At 35.7% G+C, this 22506-nt stretch overlaps 1 protein-coding gene across 2 annotated transcripts in view; it reads right to left on the bottom strand.

Annotated features, from left to right (window-relative positions):
• The window catches only part of LOC105443754 (neuronal acetylcholine receptor subunit alpha-9-like), a 33249-nt gene extending 15057 nt beyond the window's left edge, over nt 1-18192 (bottom strand). For both annotated transcript variants that reach the window (XM_030985893.1, XM_030985894.1), the window contains exons 1-4: nt 18070-18192; nt 9098-9142; nt 4677-4786; nt 2609-2811 (exon numbers count right to left, since the gene is read on the bottom strand). In XM_030985893.1, coding sequence (XP_030841753.1) covers nt 2609-2811; nt 4677-4786; nt 9098-9142; nt 18070-18165 — 454 coding nt within the window. In that variant the 5' untranslated portion in view covers nt 18166-18192. The remainder of the gene's footprint in view (nt 1-2608; nt 2812-4676; nt 4787-9097; nt 9143-18069) is intronic.
• Nucleotides 18193-22506: the final 4314 nt, after the last annotated feature.

Genomic DNA, 22506 nt, shown 5'->3' with positions numbered 1-22506 from the left:
AATAATAATAATAATTGGATTTATATAGCGCCTTTTCCAAAGGTTACAAGGCGCTGCTCTCCCAGACTTTCGACAATTTAAGAGGAGTTGTACAGGTAAGTTTTCAGATGTTTTTTGAAGAAATCTAGTGAAGTACTGTTTCTTAAGAAAGAGGGGAGTTTGTTCCAGAGACGCGGGGCTAAGGACTGAAAGGATTTGAAACCAGCCTGTTTACGGGATTTGGGAATGACAAAGGTAGGAGCTGATGAAGACCTAAGGGAATAGGATGTTCTCTGTTGCTGAAAGAGTGAGGAGATGTATACAGGAAGGGTGGTCGACATAGATTTGAAAGTTTGAACAAGTATCCGGTATTGTATTCTATCAGCAACTGGAAGCCAGTGTAGTTCCTGCAACAATGGGGTGACGTGAGACCATTTTGGTTTTTGATAGATTAGACGGGCACATTTGTTTTGCAGACGTTGAAGTCTGCCCAGGTCCTTCTTACTTGAATGAATAAATAGAATAAATAGAATGAATAAATAAATGAAAAAAACAATAGCAGTTTCTTATATTACCGCATAATCCTTTAACACTTTAACATAGTATTGAACATAAGTCTTGGTATAATTATTATATAAATCTATTCTTTTCGATAAATCAAGGAGAGTAAACCATTTAAATACAGGGCCCTATACAAATTTTGAAAACATACATCTCACAAAAGAAAATGCACTCCTTCGATATTCCACGTCCACGCCTTAACAAGAAGTTAGATGTCATTGTACGAGTAAACTTTCATTTCAGGAGACATTACAGACTCAATTCTCCCTCTTGTTAGTTATAACAAATTTCCAGGCAATGTATCACGTCGGCTCTGTGATGAGTTCTTTTTTCAAGGATCGTTCTTGATATCATCGGCGAGGAAGCAAAACTGAAGCGTTCTCGGTCTCAAAGCCAAAGATAAAGAACCCTTAGGCTTTCATCACCGTATATGCACCCTAAAGAGGCTTGACATTTACACAATCCGCAAATCTTTCGCAGGTGATAGCGACAACTTGGAAATAATACGACTTCTTAAAGAACTCTATATTCAAAGAATTATATTTCGGCATGAAATTGTATTTCATTTTCTCTTCATATCGTCAGCGTGCATTTCATGTGCAGGTGCTCGGGATTCTTTTTTCTATTTAAAGTTCTGAAGGAGCTTTCCTTTGAATTCTTCGTTTTCGAAATCTTGCGCGTTCACGTGCCAGTACTCATGATCGATTCGACGTGTCTGTCCAAAGAATAAATTGTTTCCGCATTTCCACTCTAAATTTAGACGCAAATTTGTGAATCAAAGTTAAAAGTCCGTTTTACTTGAATGTAATAGAGATTCCCATTGGCAAATTCTATTTTTATTTCAAAAGGTTCCAAGAAAAAGTAGTTCCACGAAAATAAATGCGATATTTGTTCCTTGTTTGTATCATTTTAGGCAACTTACATGAGTTCTATCTGTCAAAATCATTTATTTATTCCAAGATATCTTAATGTCAAGAAGAATCAAATATTTGTTTTAATATTATTTTTCATACAAGAATTACTGGACTGGAATTTCAGGGCGTACATTTGTTTTAATCGATTGTTTTAATTGATAATTCTTTCTAAGAGCTTTCTTTTCTTTTTAAGAACTTTTCGAAAGGTAAATTTACAATTTGAATTTGATCAATCGCAACATAAAACTGTTATAACTTGTATATCTTTATTGTGTGTTTTTTGGTTCAAACTGTAACTGATTTAATTTCATTTAATTCAATTCATTAATTTCATTAACAAGAAATAATCAATATACAATAATATTTTGTCTGGGAAATCGCATTAAAAAGCAAGTGGCTTGCAATAAAACACAGCGATTTCTGTTACAATCATAGTAATAAAAACAACAAATACAGAATACAAACAAAGAGCAAAACGAACGAAAATCATTAGCACATTAAAACAGTACACAAGTTGACAAAGAAACATTTTAATAATTGTTTTAAATTGTCAACGATGGACAAAAATGGGAGTGGAAAGCTAGTAAATATTTACAAAAAATTGTTTACGCTTAGATTGAAAGTCATTTTTGGAGGGTATGTTTTTAAAAACAAGATTGAAGAGCATTCCATAGTTTAGTAAATGTATAGTATACTGTGTTACATTTAAACGGCAGCACGTATGTAAAGATAATATTATGTTAAGTTCGTGTATCAAATGAATGTTTTAACATGCTATTGCAAAAGAAATTGTCTAACATTTCAGGAAGTAATATGTTGACGTGTTCGAACATAAAAAATGCCAATTAAATTACAAGAATATCGATGATGATGATTATGATGATGATGATGATGATGATGATTATGATGATGATGGTAATACAGTCAAACCTGCTTTAGTGGCCACCTGTCTACATATACAACATTGTTTGTCTCCCTTACAAATGATTTATCATTGAAACACGTAAAAAGAACCTGTCTACAAAGACCACTTTTTGTGTTTCCCTTGGGCGATCGCTATAGACAGGTTTGACTGTAGTAGCATTTATAATGCACCGATGTTGTAACTATATATTTTGAGGCACATGAAAAAAGAAACCATTATAAGATCCTACCTTGCCCTGTTATGACCAACTCAGTGCCGTCATGTTGCCATGGTCCAAACTTCATTTCGCAGCTCTGCTTATCAAAAGGGAAGTACCTCACGTTGATCTTGCAATGACCCTTGAAGTTGACGGGAGCAGCCCACATGATCTCGCCATTGTACTTGGCTTTTATGATGGTCCCCTTCAAGAATGGTTGATGCTGTACCAGGGCACTGGAATCAAAATCATTGGTGGGATCAGCGAAAGAAAAAGTTAGCGCAACGTTGATTATTTCTTAATGACAAAGTGTAAGTATTTTTAATCACATAAATAAATTATTGAGCTTTGAGTGATCTGTATCATTTTGGAGCTTTGAATTAAGATATATTAAATGGAGTAATCCTTATGGAGGTCCTCCCTATTTCAAAGTTAACCTATCATTTCATCTTTTTTTTCAAACAAAATTACACTCCTAATAGTATTTGCTTGACGGAATAATATCCCTTCTCAGATAGGTACAATGTAAAGGTTAGATTTAAGTTTGCGTATTATGAACACAATATTAATATAAGTCCTAATCATTCTTGTTTTGTAGATTTTGATAAACTTATTTTCGTTATAGACAGAGATATATTACAAAGTTACCACATTCTATAAAACTTTTTTTAATATGATTTTGTAACGAAGTAGCATCACATACACATAATAAAACAATGCAATGACACATGTTCTGCTGGCACTGGTCCTAGCTTTATACCCGTGTATTAAGAATGATATGATTTTAAAAATTGAGGTTAACTTAACATTATCGTATTCAACTTTCAATCAACTGATACAAATCTGATCACCATGACAACTATAAAGTTATTCTTGTAGACTTGATGGATCAGATATACCTTTAAAAGTAGAAATGTTAAAACATGTTCTGAAAATGGTTTTAAACATCCATGTCACAGTTTTTAAATCACACGGTTCACAATACATGCAAAAACGCAGAAAGACAACAGAAAACAAGGAACATTTATCAAAAGAGGAATACCTTTAAGTTGTATCCCCAAGAATTTAGTGTGAGGACTAATTTCATGTAATAACATTAATAATTTCACTCCATTCTTTAATTTGAGTTTTAACATCGAATTCAATAAGATACTGCGAAATTTCACTTTCTTAAAACTATTATCCACTTTGCACCTATACATCTTGGAACATGCACTTTTTATTATTGTTTTGAAATGGTGAGTATCTAAAATAAATAGATTTACTCCAGGGAAACTCACCCATTTCAATATGGAATATGGATCAATTATAGTATGATAGATTTGGTTTTCAAACGTAGCTTTATATATAATTTCATATATGTTCGCTATGAAATATTAACATAAACTACATTTGTAGCGCACTCGTGTTTTGAGCTTCGAAACATATTATTACATCTACAATGTGCGGGGGCTATTAAACGTAGTTCGCTTGTCTCTTTTCCTAATCGTGTCCCCTTTTTTTCCAGAATTTTGACGAGTTAAACTCCATTTAAAGATTTCAAACGAAGAACAATCAGAAAAATAACTCGTAATCCACATGTCACGAAACAGATGTACATGAAATAAAAAAAATATGTACTAAGCACAAACATGAACGTGACACTCTACGAATACCTTGTCAACACGTCATCATGCACACGGACGGAATGCACAATGTTGCTACATTCGCCTATAAAGTGTGTACGCACACATTGTCGTCAAGTAACATCACCTTACTTGTTATAAAAGTATAAGTCTGGCAGCCATATGTTGCTGGAGATTAGCTTTATCTTCTTTGTTCCGCCATAAAGATCTGGGTCCCACTGCAAAAACTCATCTCTCCATAACTGCGGAAAGACACATTCACAAAATTGGACAAGAAACAGAGATGTAAGGATGTGGTGGCGTCCTGTTCGACCCGGGGTGATTGTCACCTCGCCATGTGATGCCCTTGCGACGCAGGACCCAACGCGCGAGGAACATTGTGTGTTATGTGATATATATGGGTGTGTGTAAGTCGATATCGCCCAAGTGGGGACACTACGACTTAGCATTTGCATGAATCAAACTGAATATATCACCTGTTATAGTAGAAAAGATCCGGCAACCAAATGCTATTACTCTGGACTTTTATCTTCTTAACGCCGCCATAGTCAGCAGGATCCCACATTAAGTATTCATCGTGCCACATCTGCATGAAATGTTTCGAAAGGAGGTAGAAAAAAGAAAGGAGGACATGTAGAAAGAGCAGGAGGGAGATGAAGAGTGCAAAAAAAACAAAGCGAAACAAAAAGACATGATATACTCCATGCGATGAAGAAACATAGCCTTACCTTCTGGACATTGGTGCTTATTCTATACAAGAATGCAAATCTGCACTTGGGGTCCTTACACTCGAAACTGTCTAAAATTAGATTGGCATAGTTTGTAATATATTTTTATAACAAAAAAACACATGTATTGCACTAATTGGACTTCCTTGATAGGCTGTTTAATTATACCGAAAAGTTTTCTCTTAATTTCAAAATGCATTCAATATGTAAGCGGAGTAATTTTGAATTGTGTTCAATTGGCAGATAAGTAGTTAAATGTTTTAGATTTCAGATAACATTATTATGAATATATTTTAAGTTTCTGTTTGGCGATTGTGTTTGGAAGATTGCTTTGTAATATTTATTATTGAAAAGGACCATCATAACATTAGGCCTACATATTTAATTGGTTTCGTATACGATGTAAGCTACAGAAATCAGTATTCATCGATACACCTTTTACACGAAGTTCTTCTGAGAACATTACTAATCTGATGACTAAGGCTAACGATGATAGAGTTGGGAAAACTCCCCCTCATTTTATTTGCATCTTGATAGGTTTTGAGTAATTAATGGAGGTGCATGACACTTTGGGGTGATGGAACAGATTTTCACCAAAGTCTGAAGGTAAGGCTAACACTGTACAATGAAATCATGAATTATCGAATGTATGATAACAAATAAAAATCACTCACTCATGAACATTGCTATGAATTGAAAATGATTGAGGCTAGATACGCATGAATGTCAAATGATACGAGATGAATAATCCTTATTTTCAACAAACAATCGCAGTATTCCTTTTACTCTAGAACGATTAAGATTAATGATGATAATGATAATCATACATGGCTCATAAATATACAACGTTCATAATGCACCATGTACAGTAGGACCCTTAACACGCCCATATATTACCCTTTCAGTGTTTAAAGAATTGCAATCTACAAGGGACGTATTTACCACACCTGGGTCAAGAGTGTCAATTGAATATTAATGAATAGGCGCCATGCAGCAGCGGCTGGAACCCACGAAATTTGTATCTCTAGTCTAGTGTCCGTAAAACCACTCAACCGCGACAATTAATTGCAATTAGTTCCTATTTTATCCTCTTACTGATACAATAATCGAAAAGAGAAGATGAATTAATCCTTAAGCCAAATATAAACGGGGCTTACACATAACAATAAATCCAATTAAATAATACTACGCCAGTAAATGGTAACTGAAATATTGCTAATCTTTGTCTAACGATAGTGATTGCAAAGGCGTTTTTAATCATTCGCTTTCGGGAGAAGGTCATGAACAAAAGCAGTACAATTTTGGATGACACTAAATACGTTTCACTCGTATATGAGTGATTGCTTTTTATGCTGCCACTGTACTTTTCATGTAGCGCGTTGCATGAGTAGCGTTTGCCGGACGTTAAAGAGAAGTTTAACTCTGGTAAAAAAAAATGTTTTGTGAGCTAGTTTTCTCGTTCCCTTATTCGAGGAAGGAATTCAATAATAATATTATCACTAGGATTGATTGCTCTTCAAATAACACCCATTTTCCAAAAGTGATGGGGAAACAGTTACAAAATTTGTAATGCCACATATTCTTATGGTCCCTTAAACCCATGTCTGTGTGTAATGCTTTTCACTCTTTTTGTAAATTTGTTATTCCATAGATAATTTCAAAACAACGCAATTAATTTTTTAAATATCACAGTCATGTGTTACATCAGTTTTACAAGTTAATTCTAGAGAGTTTGAAGGTTCTTAATTTCGAACGCAATTTCATTGACCGGTATTCTCAGCTCTGTCTTTAATTCAGCAGAAACCTAATCACTATCTGAACTCATGAGGCTACTTCATGCATATTGGATTTGAAGAGCACTGTTGAGGGAATGTTGTTGGCTTACAAGTGCTTAAGAAAGTTTAAAAGGTTCCAAGATTATAGGCTTCACTTTAGGCATGCCATCTCACACATTCTATATCCGATATAAGTCATTTCCAGGCAAACAAATCTTGGGCTTAGTTCGATTTCTGAATAATGAAATGAAAGGAGTATTATTCTTGCTTCGTCCTATGATAATTAACGGGACATTTAATGCGTTAGTTTGCTGAAAATGGGATTGGAATTAGGCAAACAAAAAAGTAGAGCAAGAGGGATTCAAGAAACACAATGCTAAACAACAAACCTAGCAAGCAACTACTGAGCGATGTGTAATTTTGAATATTCTAAACCAAATATTACAAGATATAATGTAAAAGACTGGTAAATACATGATTTAATCTACTGTGCAATGTTTAGAATAAAAACAACTACACGCACCCCACCTTATCGATGCATATTATGAAAGCATTTTGGTTAGTTTTATGTAGTGACAAAGTTTAATTTTTGGCCAGTTTTGTATCTTGATCGCTATCTCGTTAGCTGGATATACATGTAATGTTGATAAATTGAATGTTTAGGCATACGTCATTTTTAAAATTCTATCTCAGTAAGTAAGTGGTTTCGTCAATTTCAACACCTTTTCACCTACCCAGGTATATCGTTCAAAAAACGCCACATATGTTTGGTTTGGTACCTTTTCTTTAAAGAATGCTCTACATAACACAAATCGCATCAGCCAAAAGACCCAAAATCAATACACAATCGGGTAGATAGTTAAGTTGGTTAAATAAATTGTTCCAAAGGAACATATTAATCACTTAAGTTCTTCAGATTTTTCACACAAAGTGCAATTATTATTTTTTCCAGACAAGTCATATTTTGTTTATTGTATATACATGTATATTTGTGGCTGCATTAAAAAACATTCCCTCAAACTTGCTTTAATGTTACTTACGTTCAAATTTGCAGTATGAATGGTAGAGAGTTTTTAAAATGTGTTCCCAATTTCAGGACTTCAACCAGTACGAAAATAATTTATCTAATGTTGGTTCGGTGGGACGGTGGTAAAAATATGATTACAGTTTAGTAAAACAAAATTGTATTTGTTGTTCTTCAATTTTTTTTATAAACTGGCTAACCCACGATAATTTAAAATCATCATGCTACAAATGATATATACTGACAACTGAAATGTGTTTCGTCAATGTATACATCCTTTTCAATACTATATAGAAATGATTGATAAACACGGACCAATCGGAATGGATGAAGGCATGCAAAAAGTCAAACTGGGCCCTGTTTCATAAAACTTGATATCAATAACAAGTTACAAGCTACTGTTATAAGCTATTGAAATCATGGCATCTGATTGGCTGAGAGCAAATTTGTCATAGAAATTAAGCAGTTGTTATAGATAACAAGTTTTATGAAACGGGCCCCTAATCTCAGAACTAAGCAAATAGCACACACAATGTCGGTATGAGATTGGGTTAAAGCGGAAACTCATCAGATGAACTTCAAGAAATGCGACAAGACATGGAAAATGAGAAGGAGGGGATGATAATGTGCCCTATCAATCCTAAGACGAAAACTCCCTTTATTTCAAAACCTTCAAGTACTTCAATTCGTGTCATTATTACCATAAATGTTATAGTTCCAAACATGTAAGCGTTTTTATGGACAGTGAGTAAAATTAATAATAAATAAAAACTAACTGACATCTCAATCAGAAGTTTGCCAATTGCTATCTTTGATGGAGTTAAACAATTATGGCGTATCAAATGTTTTCGCATGTGTCAAACCGGTGAAATATCGTTTCGCAGCAAATTTCATAGTATAATTGCCAAACAAGGAGTTGCTGAATGTATACTGTATTGCACGCTTTGTGTTGTTCTGTCTTTAAATAAAATTAAAATTAAGGTTTTTTATTTCTTAACAATTCTAATTATGTACTATTATAGCATCTATGAGCTTGTTTAGCGTCGCTTTCATTTCCACTGTGTACCCAGTTAATCCTTTAAGGCATGCTTTGATGAACTGATATGCGGCAGTTTTTTTTTAACATTGACTCTATTTCATATGGTTACATGTTTGTATATATTCATCATCAATTGGAAAAATAAATCTAACCATTACGTACATGGCTTAATCTTTGGAGGGTTTCGTTGTACCGAGTGCTTTAAACCTCACGATCTTTATTTTATTAATAATTGATAATAACATGATAATAAAATATTGATAGATATACCCACACTTGAATTCGAACAATAATCAGTCAGTTCAAGTAAAGAAAATCGAATGTAACTTACGATGGTCAGCCAGGTAGCACTGGTCAACATCTGCACTCGCTCATCCTATGAAAGAAGAAGATAAGAGGGAATATAATACAGATAGAACGTTAACTGAAACGAAGGTCGGATACACTCACAGTACCTCTGAAAATTAAAACTTAATTGATGTTATTAGAGAACAATTTAATCACACCACAGGTAAATAAGCGGAGACAAATATTTTCCAATAGTTAAGTTTAATATATCCCCAAACATAACACAGGGCGTTCTCGGGACATGGACAGATATTCTACCAAGTTTTCTTTTCACTAACTCTTTGGAAACGTTTTAAGATCACTAAGTGTTTCAATACCTGGATATAGTTTGTCGCCGCCTACACAACATTCATAATATACATTTGAAAATGATTGCTTTCCCCAAAATATTCACAAAATGTGTTCAATAAAGTATTCCCTATGCAAGGCGTTTCTTTATAACACGATGGAATCCGTTTATAATTTCCGAAATATACATCAGTTAACATCAAACAATAGAGATCACTTTATTAATTCCGTGATACAGAACATGTTTCTATTTGTGAATTCGGTATTTGTTTTTGGTTTAAGTGATTCTCCATAAGTACATGAACTACGTGTATCCATGGTCATAATGGTAGGAGCATACAGCAGTAATTACGCGTAGCCACTGGCCTGGCAAATCAGTGCATAAGTAACCGTTGTGTCCCTTTTCCATCATCTTATCCGAGTCTAAATTAGATAGAAGAATCCACGATATCTGAGAAAACAAAAAAAGTTTCCCAGGGGGTGAACAATATATTAATGCTAATTAGAACGAGAAGAGAGGATTACTTTTCATCAAATATAATCAAATCACCCGCTCTCTGCCTTCGGCTGATTCTGTCGCCCATAGTGTTCGTACCAAGCCCATAACTGTCGCCGGAACTTTTTTTTTTCTCTCTCTCTCTCTGGTGATGTTATTGCACGCTGGAGGCGGGGAAGTTTTTGGCGCGCTGACGACCGTCTGAGCATGAAACAGTCAATTGTGTCTGCGATCGCGATACATAATTTCCATGCTCATTTGTGGTAACCATAATTTCATCATTCCTTCATTGTTTTTATCAAACTGTGCAGCATTAAGTTATACCGTTTCAAATGCACTTTTGAAGACGATACTATATGTACTCTATAGAGCCACTGTTTCTTTCTGTCTATGGTATTCATCCAAAATATACAAAAACGGAATGCAAATCCTAAAGTCACTACGATAACAAATCTTATCTTTAGCCATATAAACAGAAAAAATATGGAAAATGATGTTGAAGATAATTTCTTTAGATGGTGGGACGCCCAGCAATAATATTCGCAATAAAAGTTTTAGCTGAAAGCCTATATTTCTTTTCCGCATTTCGTTACTCCCCCCCCCTCCCCCCACCCTCCTCCTGCTGTACACACAATCATGTAAACTTGCACTCTATGTTTCCATCTTAAGATTGACATTTTCAAGTTCATATAACACGCCCTTTCATTTTAACAAGATCCTTTATTGAAAATGGAAGGATACACTTTCCAACGTCCGTTTACAACCCTATAAAAGCACTTTTGGCTGAACACTTTCGCTTTGGAAATTTGCATAATTTGTGATTTTTCAGGAGGGCACTTTCTGGTTAGTTGAAGAGGGAAGTTCTCTTTGCGAGAGCATGCATAAAGCTGTTATCATATTTAGAAGTGTATTGCATGTACCCTACTATTAGAGCTTCCAAGAAATTGATATTAAAAGCACCCCTATTAAAACAGTACTTCCCAATGCAGGAGCGGGATGTCTGCATGCACCATTGTCATTCAAGGTATTTGGAGTATTTCCTTCGGTTTGGGGGATGAAGGGTAAACTTAATCCAATTGTGGTACATTTTACTCAATAAACAATCAAATTTTACACGAAATTTCACACGACAAAAAACATGCATGTTCCACATAATCACGAAAATAATACCCAACTCTTTTTGGCGTGAACGAAATGTTGAACGAACTGAAAATATATCCCATGTATACATAGGATATATTTTCATTTTGTCAAGTACTAAATGATAAATTGTAAATATATGTTATTACATTTTATCATTTAGTACTTTGGAAATTTCGTTATTAAACGTCTTGTGATTAAAAGTCATTTTGCTTGATAATTTAGATGATGATGATGACTCTCTTACTCAAAATTGGCCAAGCATTATTTTGTTGTTGGTTTTATTTTAAGGTGTTTTTCTTTTGGGTGGGGTATATTGAGTGATTACATGAATATATATGTCTATATCTCTCTAATCCATATTCGTCCCGTCTTTATTCTCTCTTACCATTTATATATTCATGGCATGACGCTTGCCGACCTTTCCCGTTCATCCCACCTCTTCTACTATGTTTTTATTTAATTTTCCCTCGTTATACCTTTCTCTCTGTATTTATACGGGGGTTGAATACCTCATAACCTTAATCGCTTTGGGATCCTCAACCTATAAGATTGATTTACGAATTAGATCGTTTCATCAATGTCAAACGTACGTGATCATTGGGCAATAGGCAAGTAGTAAAAACCAAATGGTCATACCAGTATCTTTAGTATTAAATCGTTTATCTTGTTTTACTGTTTACAACCGTGCATTTAACCTTTCACTTGCCTTGTTTGTGGTCAAATTAGATCGTGTCATCAATGTAAAACGTACGTGGTCATTGGTCAATAGGCAAGCAGTAAGAACCATGAAATGGTCATACCAATATCTTCGGTATTAAATCGTCAATCTTGTTTTACTGTTTTCAACCGTGCATTTAACCTTTCACTTGCCTTGTTTGTGGTCAAATTAGATCGTGTCATCAATGTTAAACGTACGTGGTCATTGGTCAATAGGCAAGCAGTAAGAACCATGAAATGGTCATACCAATATCTTTGGTATTAAATCGTCAATCTTGTTTTACTGTTTTCAACCCTGCATTGAACCTTTCACTTGCCATGTTTGTGGTCATTGGGCAATAGGCAAGTAGTAAGAACCATGAAATGGTCATACCAATATTTTTAGTATTAAGTCGTTAATCTTGTTTTACTGTTTTAAACCCTGCATTTAACCTTTCACTTGCCATGGGTGTGGTCATTGGCACGGGCGCAAGGATGCCATATACAACGATTCGCGCAAACTCCATTGCTTTTGCGCGACGGGAACGCAAATAATCACTACAGGGTCATACCTATATCTTCTGTAATCGTCAGTCTTCTTTCAATTTTGTTCAACCCTACATTCAATGAATCCGAAAAAAATTCAGAAAAAACAAATTATTGAAAACTTGAAGGAATTTGGACGAATGACAATATTTGTTCAATATAATATAACAAAAGATTGTAGTCACATTGAGAATCTCAAATTGGGGAGTTCGGGGACTTCATCTCTGATTCTGAAATATACTTTAAAAATTCCAGGTTCTGCTAAACGTCATTCTTGCCCTCGGGGCAATACTTAAAATCTATTCTGGATATTATTTGTCCATGTCTTTCGAAAACATAGATCCCACCTAGTCATGTTTAACATAATGTCCGCAATCATATCGTATTGTCATTACCGAGTAGGCCAGTTTGACATTAGCCGTTATTAGCATAGTTAAATGTTAAAAATAGTTGAAAAACTTTCAAAAGAAATCATAACTTTCTTTTGTTTGTTTGAATTCGTTAAAACATTTATCAAAGTATATGCTTCGCTGGTTGATTTCCTCGAAAACAACTTACTATTAAGTATAGACTTCCCTTTAATTATTTATTTGATTATTTCCCAAACATTTCAGATGGTTTTGCAGTGACGGTTCATGGAGAAAACATTTGGTGATGAGCAACAAGCTACCTTTAAAGGCAGTTTAAATTTCGTGAGGGCTACAGACGTCATGTTCTTGTATTTCTTCGGAAGGTCGACGAGGTACAGCCAAGACGCGGCGCACGAACCCCTGCCGCTGTTGTTTGCCTAGGACATGCCTTCACCGTACTCCTCAGAGCAAGGTCCATTACAATGCCTATTAGGTAATTAGCCTGGTTCTGTGAACATAGTCGGGACTGCTTTCATGTCACGAGAATATTGTGACAATAAAGTAGACGCTAATTAATATAATGGCCCCGTTCAAATGGCAATGGGCTCGTAATATAAGGTTGGCAACATGGAGTATAGGGGGAGCAGAACATAACGGCATGTACGCGTTCATTAAGGAATACTGATGGACCGATTGTCTGCATTCCATGAATTCGTATTTAGCTATCGCCATCTTTATCTTATAACCTTTCTGCTTTCTGCTAGGATGTTGGGTAAATGAGCAGTGGTGTATTTAATGGGGCATGAATGGCTGAGAGATATAAGGGATTTTTTCCCCGAGAAGCCTTCGTAACGTACCACGAGCAGTTTGTCAGGATAGCGCCAAAAAAAGGACAGGGATCGGGATTTTACATGATATTATCATCTACCCCTTTTTTTTTTTTTTTTTTTTTTTTTTTTTTGGGGGGGGGGGTTTAAGAAGAAGAAGAACTATACATATATATATATATATATATATATATATATATATATACACGCATAATGTGAGTGCATATACGTAATTTGATTTCAAAACAATTTTCGCTTAGTATTCTGCAATAATGGTCGTAAACTGACTGACTTGCCTCAATCAAACAATAACAAACAACATTATTAGGGAAAATAAAAAAAACAGCGAAAGGGAGAGACTGAATTTAAAACGGTAATGCGACGTGACAGAAAATGAAGCAACTCCCTCACTCGAAATGTTCGATGCCCTTGTTACTTTTTCTTCACATTCAACGAGCCAAGTCAGTACATGTACGTCCCCCTTAGCCCCCCCCCCCCCCCCGATACCAGCGCCCCTCCATTGATTGGGTACTCTCTACGCTACTGTTAATGAGACAAGATCACATAGGGCTGCCTTCCTCCGTCCATAATCTATAAAATACCGCTTTATATCAAGCGTAATGTTCAAATGTTATTTGTTGCTACCTTTATAGTCCCTCTACGCCGATCAAACATTGTTTTGTCAGGCAGTCCGGCCATTTGTTTTTCCCTTCAGGTTTATACGTCTGATGTAATCAATGTCTTTATATTGTTACAACCGCTGAGTCGGAAACAAGAAAACAGGATCAAATTGGATAAAGAAAGTATCCTGTGGCTGCTTTTAGTGTTAACCCTATCCCGAAGTAACCACCCTATGTTAAAAGCTGGGTGGTTGCTTTCAAAGGGATCATTTAACTTTTTCGCTTTGATTTGTATATCTGTTAAAGGTACTATGTCCCATTTGCAGGCAAAAAAATGAAAAGGGTAAATTCCGACGGCATTTGAAAGATAATACTAATTTATTTGCTTTGTGACGATTTACATTCACCTAAAATGTAATTGAATTGTAATAATGTAGATGAGAGAATTAAGGAATCGATCAGTTTTTCCCAACGTTTATGATCAATAAAGGCCTGTTTTCATTCAAACTTTCAGATTATCTGTAATAAATTGTACATCTAGCATTGAGGTCACTACCTTTGCACCATTTTATCTCATCTGAACAATGTTACTCAGTCCCTTTAAGGAATTGTGTTACTCAGTCCCTTTAAGGGATTGTTTCCCACAACCTTTTCTGAACATGTTATAAACCCGCCACTCTTATTTTATATACACTAATTATTTTACACATTGATTAAGATCTCTTGTGTTTACAGTGGAAAATAACTGATTTGATTTGATAACTGCTTCAGTCTAAAGCGTATATAGACATGTACATGTGGTTCACTTAATATTGCACACACGCACACATAATGTTTACCCAGGGGTAGCATTAGATGTGAGGAAAGAGCGGATGATTCCTTGTGATTTTTTAAACAAGTATGTCCCCTCCCCCTCCAAACTTGTTCAACTTCTACTCTTCTCCTTCTTCTACTTCTTCTTCCTTTTCTTCTTTTCCTTCTTCTTCTTCTACTTCTTCTTCTTCTTCTTCTTCCTATTTTTCTTCTTCTTCTTCTTCTTCTTCTTCTTCTTCTTTTTCTTCTCATTCTTCTTATTCTTCTTCTTCTCCTTCTGATTCGTCTTCTTATTTACCTTCTGATCCTTCTATTTTCTTCTTATTTGTTTCTTTTTATTATTTTACTTCTTCTTTTTTCTTCTTTTTCTTTTACCCCTTTCCTTAATCTTTCTTGTATTCAGCTTCCTGTTCTTCTCCTGCAGCTCTCCTTTTCCTCTTCTCCCTCCTCCTCCTCCTCCTCCTCCTCCTCCTCCTCCTCCTCCTCCTCCTCCTCCCCTTTCCTTCCTCTTCATATTCTTGTTCTTGTATATGTCATGATTGTTCTTGTTCTTGTTTCTGTACTTATTTTTGTACTTATTCTTGATCTTATTCCTTTTGTGTCGGATTCTTTGACACATTCAAAGCTTTTACAAGTTGTTTGCCCTGTGTCCATTAAAAGTTCTGATGGTCTGACTGAATATCTGTCAGATTGCGTCACGGACCATACTTAAATTCATCTCAGTTCTACCGTTTAAATACTTGTTCTGATGGTACAGTATTAACTTCGGGTTCTACGAATTGTCCACATTCTTTGCTGTATAAGTCTGTCCAGTGCGAGAAGGGCGTTTACTCAACGCAGAAGGACGCGATTTCACGCCCTCCTCAACAGAAGTTCTAATCTCTCTTCAGTATTGAATTAAGGGGGATCTTTGTCAATATCACGTATTCAGGGGGTATCCGTCCTCCTTCAGCTCGTGTGTAGAATACCATGAACCGTATTGTTAACTCGTCTTTAGAAACCGTGACCCAGTTAGAATTATCTTCACATTCTCGATTATTTAATCTCCCCCCTTTGGCCGTCATTACGTTGTCATCTGGAATATTTAGCCTCAATTTACAAAGTTCCATTAAAGTGCGCATTAACTGTATTGAACATATATATCTTCCTCTGCAATGTACAAACACGCATGTAGGACGATAACAAAAATTCCATGAAACCACCTCAAGGAATCTTCCTACACCTGAGAGTGTTGCCTTTGGAAATTATAATCGGATTACGTAATAATAATAATAATAATAATAATAATAATAATAATAATAATAGCCTAATAGTCCACTCAAAATTTTATTAAACCGAAACGGAAATTCTTTTTGCCCAATTGATCGTGAGCGGCAGCCACTGAGCAGCGCCAGATCGACGTTGCTCTATCCCTTATAGTTGAACGCCAAACAAGGTAGCAACAACTCCCATCTTTTAACGTCTTTTTGGTGTGACGCGGTCGGGGTTCGAACCCACGACCTCCCGGTTGTGAGGCGGACGCTCTACTGACTGAAGTTATAAAGTATTTACGCTCTTGGTATGGTGGTGGTGATGGTTATTTTACCTGACTGCTAAGAAAGCATAAAAATGCTTGTAAGTAAGCAACCAGATGGCCGATGGCTTTAGGTCCTCTTCGAGGGACCTGGTAATGAGGATTAATGAGTTACCAAAGCGCACTAGCGCATCGACTTGGTTTCGAACCCGGGTAACCGGATGAGGAGACCACTTCTCTACCGACTGAGCTATCGCGCCTCCATTATGTAAGTACGTTTTCTCATAAAAGCAATCCTGTTTCTCTAAAGGTATGATGGATCAGGAAGGAAAGGGTGGATGAGATTTAAACAAGAAAGACAGAAAGAGAGTGGGGTTAGTGAACAAGAAGACTTAATTAGCTTCACCCTTCATTTGCCACAGGTGCTAATCACCGCAAACAATACTATCCTAATGAGCAATTATTATTCGATAGGATTACCCACCATTTAATTGCGAATGGAATATCTAAATTTTCATTCCCTGTAATGTCAGATCACACATGTGCAATAATATTTTCCTGAAAATCTACGAAAGTGTGCTGGAACTCTTTCTTTTTTTGAGGGAAAAACTCTGGTAGATAAACATTTCCCATTTTCACCGGGTTTTCCTCGGTAACCACATCCAGCGTGTGCTGCGCGAACGATTTAGTTCCCCCCCCCCCCCCACTTCACCTTTTCTCATAATTCCCCAAAACTCAGACAATAGATCCGATTAGCATAATTATTATGCAATTCCCTCAGGTCCTCTTGCACTTTGATGAGAAGTATACCCCCATCTATACATCTTCAAGTATATTTCCAACTTAGGTTATTGGTCTCTCCTCAGATTGTGAAAGAAAAGGCATGATGGAAGTAATAAAGAACACAACATGATCATGTAGAAATAATCTAAAGAATTATCTGCATGAGCTTTCTTCATTAACAAAAAAGTAAAACATTCGCTTCATAAATAACAATGACTTTTATTTACTGAACGTATTCTGCTCGATTAGATTAATAAAAAAAAAAAGACGGACGAAAGAAGAAGGGCTAAGGCTAATTTCAGCGTAGTGTAACACAAAGGACAGAATTTTTCAAAAAGCCATTATGGGTTCTTGTTTTCTATTTCAATTGGCAACACGCATATTTTTCTGTCTGTGTTCATTATCTTAAAAAAAATGATTTGACACTGAGAAACCATGTGGTCAGAAAGCCTGTACTAAAGTTAAAACTTTACTTTTTACCTTAAAGATAAAGTTGAGTTCTGGTATCATGTGATTGCATTGTGAAAGAAACGTTGTGGAATCGATCAGAAAAGATTGATCATGCAGCATATTAGTATTGGTGTGTACTGCAAGGTTCTGGAATCATCACATGATAAGGAATTTGGCACAGTCTTGGTAAAGTAACAAGCACTGTACACAGAAAGATGTATATGGGACTGCACAAGCATCCCTTTTTAAAGGATCCCTTTTTAAAGCTTTTACATGTCATATTTACAATAGGAAGGCATTTGAAGAGACATGCTTTTCAGGGAACAACTTTTCTCTGATGTGCTTCCAGACTTGCATAATAACAATGAAAACGCTCACAAATGTGTTTGTTCACCTCCCCCCAGAACTCAACATCCTCTTTAAGACTCACCATGTCGAGAACTTGATTGAAGAACAAGATGAAGTCGACATGGACGATCGTCGAGATATTCTTCACAGGGCGCACTTGAGGATCGTAAGTGCTCATGAGTCGAGAATCAACTGGTGGGTGAAATCGTCCGCATTAACTGTGAAAGAAAGAAGAAAATACCATTAAAAATATGAAAATATTCTTTTTTTATTGCATTTATATCTGTTTGCATCTGTGTTTATTTATTAATCAATTTCATAACGAAATGGCAAAATGGAAATAATCAACAATTGTACTTTCAATTATAAAATACATGAAACTGGAAAGTGAGAGACGGTCGGTATGAAGCTGTGATTTTTAACTCTTTAATTTAATAAGAATTTCTAAAGGACACGTCAACCTTTAAACTTATAAGCTTGGCGCCCATTCATCTGATACAGTGTTTTTTATAAAGTATCTGGCAGGTGTTTTAAAAACATACCCACCCCCCCCCCCCCCCCCCCCCCCGCCCGCGCATTTCAAGTCATAAGAGTCAAATGTAAAGCGACCAATTCAAATAATCAGTTAGTTATTGATTAAAAGTACACTAATTGACTAATATGTTGCCAAGAAATTATTACTCAAAAGAAAAATATTCTATAATTTAGCAGTTATATCACGTCTTTAACCACCCCTCTTTTCCTATAAAGACGCGTGCCCGGTTATTGACCCAGTCAGGGGTTGCAACGTAGCACAGCGGATTCCGACGTCAACAACTTGTTTTCTCCAGTGTTATGAAAACAAATATATTTGATTTCATGTAAATTAAATGGATTTGCTGGATGTCACTAAATTTAAAAAATATTTCCCATCGATATATAAATAAGTAGACATACGCTGGGAACCTTGTATTAAGACTCATATAATTTCATTTGATAAATATATCTGCTACTGACATCTTGCATACGTATACGAAGGTATACGGCAGTATCAAGCTTTGTGCTTTTATATGCAAATCTAAGGTTACAATGTACGAACACATAAATAGTTACTGTTGATTCATTTACAAAAGTCTTACTGAGATGAAGGCAATCAAGTTTTTTTTTAAGCATTAGTGACCCATTACGTAATGTTTATTGTTGAATAGAAACTAATGCGTGAATATATAAATATGTAATAATTATGACAACCCTTAAAATCATGGTAGAACAAAGGATAGGTGAGCTTATCTTTGCTGGCACAAAGTTTGAAAACAATTCTTTAATATAGTCATCTTATGTTGAGATGTTGCGTCGTTCTTCTCCTATGGGAAATTATATCTCCATGCATGTACGTGTGCAATATTGGTCTTGATATATCAGAAAACAGACCAACTTTTTATTACCAACCACCGGCTTCACCATGCAAACTTTCATCAACACTTCTGAAATTTAGCGAAATAAATATTGACGTTGTTAGAAGCTTAAGCCTCATGTTACGTTCAACCCGACCAAATAAAGTGCTCTATATCACGCAAACTTTGCATGAGGGTTAAATTCATTTCCCCTTTAAAGGGGAATGTGCCAAAGTGTGCTTTACTCCTCATGTATATTTTACTTCTCACCCCTCCAACTAGCACATAGTAATACACAAACAAGCACCCACGCATACACGCCGTGCTTGGCTTGGTATCTATTCATCTGGCATGTCTGACGCCTTCGTTTCTGTTGTTGTTGTTTTTGGGGGGGTTAAAGGTTGCTCTCTGATATTCAGTAAATTTAAACTAGTGCTAATCAAGGAATTGCAATTTGAAAGAAATATTTGAGAAAAATAGAATGTTATATCCCTATATTGAAAAAATATATTGTATTTCGGGGTGTTGAGATGATAAAATATATTACTGCAAATCGAGTATTGTTAACTGCACTGCACAAGAAAACGAATATCTTGGAGAATTCACACATTTTGAACAAAATTTTTGGCTAAACTTTTCAACCATTTTTGTCATAATTCGAATATAAGCGTATCTGGAGAGCTAACCTTTTCCAAGGGCCACTTATACTATTATAATGTTCTTCCAGACTGACATTAAAAACATTATTTCTCATCTTAACCAAGAATGTGTCAAACTGTGGTTTAATCCATGTGTCTTTTATTTTCACCCCTTCCCTCTAACACACATGACTAGGAACATGCGCACACCCCGTGAGTTTAAACGGTGGTGACGCAGATTGTCGTGATAACTATTCATCTGGCGCCCTCCGGTTTTTTTTCTTAAGAAGTTAGATAAAGATAAAGATAAAGAAATCTCTCTCGTGTTGAATTGTTGTTTTCCTTAAAGGCATCGTTTAATAATGTTAAATCTGAGATGTATTACGTGTTATCAGTGTCTGTGATATGGTGTAATATTGGAGCCCTACAAAAATTGCGCTTCAAAATGATCAAGAAGTGCCTTAAAAAAGTAAAAAAAATCTTTGAGTGACCGGTTATACCATACTCGTTTTCCCCAATAGACTGTAGAGTTATGAAAACCTTTTGGCAAACGGTTTTGAAAATTTTACAACTCCAATCATAAATGTCTTTATAATCAGACAGGCGATCGGCTTGTAAAAGTCATGGGATTCCTGACTGACCTAAAGGTTTATAATTATCGTTGCAGCATGAGCTAAATCCAGTATTTTGTTTCAGAATCTGAGACAAAGCTACCGGATCCCTTTAATGCTACGAGCATTAAGGCAATCCCTAAACTTCAGCCTATATGTTTACTATCACTCTCCAGGGCTAATCTGTCACCCGACCCAATGATAAAAAGTTTATTATCGTATGGTATCTTTTGCATTCAAATCGGGAAAAAAATGCAAAAATTACATAGGCCAACATGAAAATATAGGAATGAATACGCTTCATCTATAGGAAGCCAGTGTTAAGATTCGGAGTACAAGTTTAGGATATTTGTGCATCCCATATATTTTTTATTATTATTCCATCGTTTGAGTTACTTGAGCAAAAGTAACCTAAACCAATCAATCTTTGTTAGATATGAAAGAAGCGAAGGACGTGATAATGCCGGTTACTTCCATGAAAATGATGACAGGTCAGAGGATGAAATGACTTTATGGTGGCACCAACACCACACACCATTTCTTCTAATACAACTTCTACTACTACTACTACAACTGCTGCTGCTGATGATGATGATTCAGATTTCAGATTCAGATTAATTTTAGTGGTCCATTTGGAAATTCAGGGATGATGATAATAATGATGATGATGATAATAATAATAATAATAATAATAATATAGAAATATCATCAAGAATATGATATTCATAATGATGATAACAACAAAAACATTAAAGGTAAAGACCATTATTGGAAACGCCCCAATTTAAAAAAAAATGAAATGGAAGCTCTTATTACCAATCATGTGAAAGAATATGTTTTGAATATTACATGGTGATAACAATTTTGACGGGAAACCGCCTACTAATTGATATACTTAGTAAATTGGTGTATCTCTCGCCTATTGAGAGATATGAAATGCAAGTGTCGTGCACGTGTGTGTAGTCCCATATACATCTTTTTGTTTACAGTGCTTCTAACTTTATGAAGACTTGGCCAAATTTCTTATCATTTTGATGATTCCAGAACCTTGCAGTACATCTATGCTAGATGATCAACCTTTTCTGATCGATTTCACAACGTTTCTTTCACAATGCAATCGCATGACCATAACTGGCCTTTAGCTTTAAGCGCACAAAAACAAGAACTATTACAAGAACTACAATAATAGTGATAATATTAAAAGTAATCATAACTATGACAAAATAATAATCATTGATGATAACAAAATCGATGATAACAATTACATTTCAGTAATTTTGATATTGACACTAATCACTATGTTATCTTTTTCCAGAATGAATGTTTACTTATAAAACAAACTTCACCAATAAGTTCCAATATCATCTTTGTTTCTTTATCAATCATCATCGACGCAATTAACGTCAGCATCGACCTCTCAACCATTCTCGACATCCTAATCAACCAACAACCCACGAGTGCCGAAAGAGCAACCACCCATCCCACTCCATGACTTTATTTGGGATGCACCTCGCACTTTAAGACTCCGGGGAATTCCTCTCCTTTTCTGTTCCTGCTGCCTGGCTATCCTCCGCTGCCCGCGAGAAGGTCTTTATGTCCAATGACGTAACATAGCTGTTATGGCCTTCTTGCTCGCAGACGACGCTATGTGCTCGGGCTGGGTATCGATTCGATCGATCGACCGCGAAGACGGTCGGCGCGCGTAAGTTGCCTGTCACATTTGGTTGGCTTAAATATCGTGGGTTAGCGAAGATCTTCGCCATCGGATGCGTCTTATAGATAGAAAAGATAAACAGTCAGTTTAGTAGATGAATGGGAATCTCGCCAGGATTTGTTGCCCGATTTGCAGCTCGAATAATTGACCCGAAAAAACTGCAAGGAAAGATAGAAGACTCTT

This window comes from Strongylocentrotus purpuratus, unplaced genomic scaffold, assembly GCF_000002235.5.
Source record: "Strongylocentrotus purpuratus isolate Spur 01 unplaced genomic scaffold, Spur_5.0 spur5_scaffold_15, whole genome shotgun sequence".
NCBI classification, from domain to species: Eukaryota; Metazoa; Echinodermata; class Echinoidea; order Camarodonta; family Strongylocentrotidae; genus Strongylocentrotus; species Strongylocentrotus purpuratus.
This window is presented reverse-complemented; position numbering and strand designations above follow the sequence as displayed.